The 7,748-nt window shown below is 45.5% G+C and overlaps 1 protein-coding gene across 1 annotated transcript in view; it reads left to right on the top strand.

Annotated features, from left to right (window-relative positions):
- scrib (scribble planar cell polarity protein) overlaps positions 1 to 7,748 on the top strand; it is a gene marked incomplete at its 3' end in the record, with an annotated part of 101,927 nt that overhangs the window by 28,307 nt on the left and 65,872 nt on the right. The window contains exons 10-13 of the mRNA XM_048617339.1: positions 1,446 to 1,612; positions 2,316 to 2,440; positions 2,754 to 2,891; positions 7,297 to 7,494. Coding sequence (XP_048473296.1) covers positions 1,446 to 1,612; positions 2,316 to 2,440; positions 2,754 to 2,891; positions 7,297 to 7,494 — 628 coding nt within the window. The remainder of the gene's footprint in view (positions 1 to 1,445; positions 1,613 to 2,315; positions 2,441 to 2,753; positions 2,892 to 7,296; positions 7,495 to 7,748) is intronic.

The raw sequence follows: 7,748 nt of genomic DNA, 5'->3' as shown, positions 1-7,748 counted from the left end.
CGTAAACTGGAGGCAGCGCGGAGTTGCACGCTGGCCCGTAAACTGGATTTTAGTTGTCAGAGCGGTTCGACTGCCCCTTCCTAACACCTGTGAGCCAGAGGGAGGGCGGCGTCACTGCGTTGTGAATGTGCAGAGCTTTCCTTAATTGCATAGCTGTTGTCTTTAATTACATGGTGGGTGGCCATTACTTGAGCCCCTGTAAATAGACTGATAATTGCTGTTATGTTAGAAAGTATATGTTTGTAATTTGCAATTCTGTAAATAAGTATAAAATGTCTTAAGCTTGGTTCCAGCTCTGTGCATAGCCACTTGCTGCAATTGTGTAGTTTGATCTTAGAGTGGGATAATAGGTCGGCACAACGTCATGGGCCGAAGGGCCTGTACCGTGCTGTACTGTTCTATGTTCTTAATCCTTGTACTTGTTGTAAAGAGTGACAAGTAAGCTGCTGTCAGTTTGCCAACGTACGATTTCCTTTTCTTTGTGGGAACTGAGATCTTTGTGATGTGCTGTGTGGGCCAGGATTCATTCCATATTGAGCTGGAAAAGGTGATGGTGAGCTGTCTCATTAACCACCGCTGCCCTTGGGCTGTTGGGACAAATGCAATGCTGATAGGAATGGGTTTCCAGGATGTTAACCCACTGATGCTGAGGAATGGTGAATAAGGTCCTGAGGAACAAAATGTGATTGGTCAGGAAGTGAACAGTGGTCATGATCAAGGGATGGGCACCAGTTACAGTCAAGAGGTGGGTGCTGGTAGCAGTCAATGGTTCATGGTATAGCCATGGGAGAATATATTTCAGAGAGAAGTAGTAATTGGAGGGATATACTGGAAAAGGAGCAAGCATGTATAAATATTGGCTGAATGTTTAGCGCACTGATTAAGAAGCAAGGACTCTGAATTAGCACAATGAGAGTGTGGAGTGGGTGAAACGCTGTCTCCGTTTTGGTAGTAGATCTAGGAGTGGTTCTTACATCAGAAAGTGATCATGTACAACAGAACAATTGTCCAGGTCACGTGAAAACGAGTACCTGTGGTCTTGACAGACACAGATGTGCAAGTTGAGGTCTTAGCTTCATTGGACTAGACTGGAAAATGTAGAATATTCCCAGAATAAGACTTAAAACAGAGATGCTTCAGATTGTGGCTGCCAAAGAACTTGAAGACCAATGACTAAGAGACAAGTAAAATAAAATGCAAAGTTACTGATTGGAATTTATGTTGAGATCAGCAGTGCATGATGACAGTGAGCAACTTTGTTTCTTTGGTGAATTTGTACAGTAGAGTCCCATAGTGCCCTCCCCTTCCTGTGCAACCAGACCCCAACTCATTCACTCTCCACTCCTCCGAAAATCCCCCATCCTGTGGTACCCCCACCCCTGTCCTGTTGTGCCCAATCTTCCTTGGTGTTGTGTGTGTCTCCTCACCCTGTGATCTTTCCCCAGGCTGATCAACCTGCCTTTTGCCCTCACGAACCTCAATCTGAAGGCTCTGTGGTTGGCTGAGAATCAGTCGCAGCCAATGCTGAAGTTCCAAACTGAGGACGACGAGAAAACTGGTGAGAAGGTCCTGACCTGCTACCTCCTACCACAGCAGCCGTCCCCCAGTCTGGGTAAGATCTGGATATCGACTCATTTAGAAAATTAGTGGCTGCTCTCCCTCCTGATTCTCATATGCCTAGCATTGCTGTTCAGCTGCTCCTGATAATAATCTCCACACGCACATAAATGCTGAAATGCCCTGGACGTTGTCTCACTTGACAGTTATACACAGGGTGGACAGCTAACCCTTAGTAAGAAGTTTATCTAAAATGTGGCTCACTTCAGCTCCGGGTTGATGTGAACAAGTAACTGTGTAGGCTGGTTCAGCTGTGCTTTAATTCACTGATGGGCCATGGGTGTTGCTGGCTGGACCAGCATTTATTGCCCATCCCTAATTGCACCTTGAGAAGGTGGGGATGAGCTGCCGCCTTGAGCTGCTGCACTTGACCCACAATGCCTTGAGGGAGGGAATTCCAGGATTTTGGCCCAGTGACACTGTAGGAACAGCAATATATTTCCAAGTCAGGTTGTTGAGTGACTTAGAGGGGAACATGGAGGGGGTGGTGTTCCCATGTGTCAGCTGCCCTTGAGCTTCTAGATGGAAGTGGTCATGGGTTTGGAAGGTGCTGTCTAACAGTGACAGGCTCTTGGCTCGTTCTCTAATAAACATCTTCATTTTAGTATCTGTGTCACTTTTCAAATTGGTGCAGTTATTAAATCGGTTCTTGGTTGATGAGTACATTTAGACCCTGATTCCATTCATGCTTCTTGCAGAGAATCTCTTGAATGACAGCCTGGATGAGGGCTGGACAGAGCCCAATCTGAACCGGGTCAGTGTGATCCAGTTCCAGGAGGAGCTGAAGGATGACGAGGAGAACGAGGAAGAGGCAGAGAGACGAGTGAGTTTCTTGGGTTTGCAGTGTTTCCTGAAGGGGGATGATGGTTGCAGAATTCCCTGGTCTTGGGTTTAGGGGTAGGTCTCACAGGGCCTCTTTGTGCTGGTGGTTGTCGTACAGTGTGCAAGGTCACCCAGTCTGAGGGGAGGGAGTGCAGTTTATACCAGTCTGGGGATAGACGTTACAGGCACATGTCGCTGTGTCTCTGCACTGCCAGTCTCTGTTGGTGTGTCTGTGTTAGTCATGCTGTCTATGAGCAAGCACTTCCTGTCCAAAAGGCTACTGTAAACGCTGGCATCTTTCTGCTTGTTTTTAGGGTCGGTTACAACGCAGGGCAACACCACACCCCAGTGAGTTGAAAGTGATGAAACAGGCGATTGAAGAAAGAAGGGGAGAAGCCCTCACTATGAAGGCCCAGGTCCAGCCGCCTTTACCTGACTCACCACAACCACAGGTCAGTGCATTCAGTTCCAAGGCGTATGGGTATGGTGGTCTCTCTTACCAATTTTATTCTCAACAAGTGAGGTTTCGTGTCTAGACCAGCATCTTTTCAAAGTTCTACAACCCTTTAGAACTGAAATGAGGAATTTTTTCAACCAGAGGGTGGTGATACTGTGGGACTTATTGCCAATTAGGGCTGTGGAGGCCAAGTCAATGAATACATTTAAGACAGGTCCTTGATTAGCGAGGGTTACGGGGAGAAGGCAGGAGAATGGGGTTGAGAAACATATCAGCCATGATCAAATGGCGGAGCAGACTCAATGGCCTGAATGGCCTAATTCTGCTCCTATACTTTATGGTCTTATGAATTTACTTAGAGTTCTCAAAGTCCTCAATAAACTTGTCTGCTGGGATTAATTTAACAGAAAACACTGACCAGTTTCTTGCACTTAACAAGAAATACTGTTCATTACAAATAAATACGTTCCAGCAGCAGATGAACAAACCTCTGAACTATTAGCACACAACTCTACCAGTTAAAGTCTAATCCTGTTTTAAATCCTCTGCAGCCATGCAGGTAGACAGATAAAACAAAAAAGGTGTTTTATGTGGAGGAAAGAAAATTGGGAAAAGACATTTCAGTGGGACCTTTTGACAGAATGTCATGTGATGTTCTGTTTGCTTTGCAAAACATTCTGTTCTCCGATCTCCTTTCTGGATTCTTTCACCGAGGTGGAAGCTGAGATAGATTTTTCAATCGGTAAGGGAATCAAAGGCTTTGGCAAGAAGGCAGGAAAGTGGGGTTGAGGAATATCAGATCAGCTGTGATCTTGTTGAATGTAGGACTAGACTTGATGGGCTGATTTGTCCTCTTCTGTATTTCATGGACCGCCAACAACCACAACCATCTTCCTTTGTACCAGGCATGACTCCACCCACTGGAGAGTTTGTCCCCTGATGCCCATTGATTCCAGTTTTGCTCGGGCTCTTTGATGCTACACTCAGTCGAATGCAGCCTTGATGTCAAGAGCTGTCACTCTCACCTCACCTCTGGAATTCAGCTCTTTTGTCCATGTTTGTACCAAGGCTGTAATGAGATCAGGAGCTGAGTGGCCCTGGCGGAACCCAAACTGGGTGTCGCTGAGCAGGTGCTGCTTGATCGCGCTGTTACTGACACCTTCCATCACTTTACTGATGATCGAGAATAGACTGATGGGGCGGTAATTGGCTGTTTGGGATTTGTCCTGCTTTTTATGTACAGGACATACCTGGGCAACTTTCCACATTGTCAGGTAGATACCAGTGTTATAACTATACTGGAACAGTTTAGCTAAGGGTGACGCAAGTTCTGAAGCACAAGTCATAGAGTCACGGAATCATAGACTCATACAGCATGGAAATAGACCCTTTGGTCCAACCAGTCCACGTCAACCATCTTCCCAAACCAAACTCGTCTCACCTGCCTGCGCTTGGCCCATATTCTGACAAACCTTTCCAATTCATGAATTTATCCAAATGTCTTTTTAACATTGTAACTGTACCTGCATCCATTACTTCCTCTGGCAGTTCGTTCCACACATGAACCACTCTCTGCTTTTAAAAAAAGTTGCCCCTTATGTCCTTTTAAAATCTTTCTCCTCTCAGCTTAAAAGTATGCTCCCTAGTTTTGAACTCCCCCCACCCTAGGGAAAAGAACCTTGTCATTTACATGATCTATGCCCTTATTTTATAAACTTGAATAAGGTCACTCTTCAACCTCCTACACTCCAGGGGAAAAAAATCCCAGCCTTTCCAGTCTATTTTTACATTTTAAACCCTCCATTCCTAGCAAGATCCTAGTAACACTTTTCTGAACCTGCTCCAGTTTAATAATATCCTTCCTGTAACAGGGGGACGAGAACTGGACACAGTACTCCAGAAGAGGCCTCACCAACATCCTGTACAACCTCAACATGACACCCCAACTCCTGTACTGAATGGCCTGAGCAATGAAGGCAAGTGTGCTAAATGCCTTCTTAACTACCCTAATCTGCCTGTGATACAAATTTCAAAGAATTATGTACCTGAGCCCTGAGGTCTGCAGTGCAAGTGCTGGAATGTTTTCAGTGCCCCATAGCCTGTGCAGTATCCTGTACTCTCAACCATGTCTTGCTGTTTTGGTGTCACTATTCTGTTGGGATGGGTGTGTTTGTAATTAAGCCCCAGACACTCTGAGCTGCATCAAAGTATAAATCTTGTATTTGGAGTCATAAAGTCATAGAGGTGTGCAGCACGGAAACAGACCCTTCAGTCCAACTCGTCCATGCTGACCAGATATTCAAAATTAATCTAGTCCCATTTGCCAGCATTTGGCCCATATCCCTGTAAATCCTTCCTATTCATAAACCCATCCAGATGCCTTTTAAATGTTGTTATTGTACCAGCCTCCATCACTTCCTCTGGCAGCTCCTTCCGTACACACACCACCCTCTGCATGGAAAAGCTGCCCATTCGGTTCCTTTTAAATCTTTCCCCTCTCACCTTAAACCTATGCCCTCTAGTTTTGGACTGGCCCGCCCTGGGAAAAAGACCTTGCCTGTTTACCCTATCCATGTCCCTCATGACTTTATGTAAACCTGTACAAAGTCATCCCTCAGCCTCTGATGCTCCAGGGAAAATAACCCCAGCCTATTCAGCTTCTTCTTTTAGCTCAAACCCTCCAAACCTGGCAACATTCTTGTAAATGAACCCTTTCAACTTTCACCATATCTTTCCTATAGCAGGGAGGCCAGAACTGCATGCAGTATTCCAAAAGTGGCCGAGCCAATGTCCTGTACAGCCACAACATGACATCGCAACTCCTGTATTCAATGCATTGACTAATAAAGGAATGCATATCAAATGCTGCCTTCACTATCCTGTCTACCTGTGACTCTACTTTCAAAGAATCTTTTCTTTGTTATAGTTGTTTGGAGTAAAATGGACTTTGACAAGATTTTCTTCAACAAACTCAAAAATAAATAATTTATTGAGGCTATTCTTTTGAACAAGTAGCAAAACTGGTTATTAACAAAGTTACCATTCAGAATTAAACAATATTCCTTTACACTCAAGCATTCAACCATGAGAACACAGCTCTGCAGAGCTATTATGGTTGGGGGGAAAAAAAGTTAGGGAAAACAAAATCCCTTGTGGATCAAAACAGTCCAAAGTTAGAACATAGAACATAGATCAGTACAGCACAGTACGGGTCCTTCGGCCCACAATGTTGTGCCGAACTTTTACCCGAAACCTAAGGTCCATCTAACCTCCACCGCTACCTTATACTATCATCCATATGCTTATCTAATAGCTGCTTAAATGCCCCTAATGAGGCTGACTCCACTACCCTCTCCGGCAATGCATTCCACACCCCGACCACGCTCTGAGTAAAGAACCTACCTCTGATGTCTCCCCGATATCTACCTCCTTTCACTTTAAAACTATGCCCCCTCGTAAAACCTACCTCCACCCTAGGAAAAAGTCTCTGGCTGTCTACTCTATGTATATACCTCTGATCAATTTGTACACCTCAATCAAGTCACCTCTCATCCTTCGTCGTTCTAAAGAGAAAAGCCCTAGCTCTCTCAACCTGTCCCCGTAAGACCTTCCCTCCATTCCAGGCAACATCCTGGTAAATCTCCTCTGCACCTTTTCCAAAGCTTCCACATGTTTCCTGTAATGAGGTGACCAGAATTGGACGCAATACTCCAGATGTGGCCGAACCAGGCTTTTGTATAGCTGGAGCTTAACTTCATGGCTCTTGAACTCAATCCCTCTATTAGGGGAAATAATGAGTTGATTTCTCACAGTTCATTGGCTTTCCTGTTGACAAATTGCTGTTGGTGGCAGAGCAGTAAGAACCTCTCAGTTCAGTTGGGAGGTCAGTTTCATACAGGGCATTGGTGGAGTTAACAGTTCAGTATCTTTGCCTTAACTCTGAAAGCTGATTTCAGAAAGTGCTCTGATTCCTAGAAAATACTTGTGTGAAATATCTGCAGCTGGTTTTCTTTAAAGTTTATATTTAGTCTCTGAGAGAGTGAGAGGTTCTTCCTCTTGCCAATAGCTTCCAAGTCCGTGGCAAATAGAAACCAACAGTCCAGGTGCTGTTGCTAGGCTACAGCACTCCTCCCATCTCTCTTCAATTTTGTTTGTCAAGCCATTATGGCCATGTGGGCTCCGCCATTGAGAAAGATGGGGGTATTTAGTGAGTCTGCACATCCTGGTGGTTGCTCAGGTAGGGCTGGAACCTTTGTCTGGGTGGAGAGGTGTGAGGTCTGCAGGGGAGAGGTTGAGGTTAGCTGGAATGTTGGAAAGGGGGACAGATATAGGTTTGAAAGATTAGATGTAAAGATATTGAGAGTAAAATATAAAGAGTGCTTGATTTTCATTCTCAACAGGAAAAGAGGCTGAGTACAATATCGAACCAGAGCCAGGACTCCCATATGTCCAATGGTGGAATCCCCGTAGAGCAGGAAGAAGCTGAATTGGTGATGGATAGACCAGCAGAGGAAGAAATGGCAGTGGAACAGAGCAGTGAGATGATGGAAGAGAATGAGGATCAAGAGGAAGAGGAGGATGAAGATGGATACTTTGAGGTAAAAAGTTTGTAACAAAATCCATTTGCAATATTTTTATGTGGACCTATTGTGGCAATACATCAATAATGGGAAAAACGGGGGAGTGCCGCGCTGTCGGAGGGTCAGTGCCGAGGGAGCGCTGCACTGTCGGAGGATCAGTGCCGAGGGAGCGCTGCACTGTCGGAGGATCAGTGCCGAGGGAGCGCTGCACTGTCGGAGGATCAGTGCCGAGGGAGCGCTGCACTGTCGGAGGATCAGTGCCGAGGGAGCGC

This window comes from Rhincodon typus, chromosome 2 (genome assembly GCF_021869965.1).
Source record: "Rhincodon typus isolate 14 chromosome 2, sRhiTyp1.1, whole genome shotgun sequence".
NCBI classification, from domain to species: Eukaryota; Metazoa; Chordata; class Chondrichthyes; order Orectolobiformes; family Rhincodontidae; genus Rhincodon; species Rhincodon typus.
The sequence above is the reverse complement of the archived record's forward strand: the minus strand, read 5'-3'. Positions and strand labels throughout refer to the sequence as shown.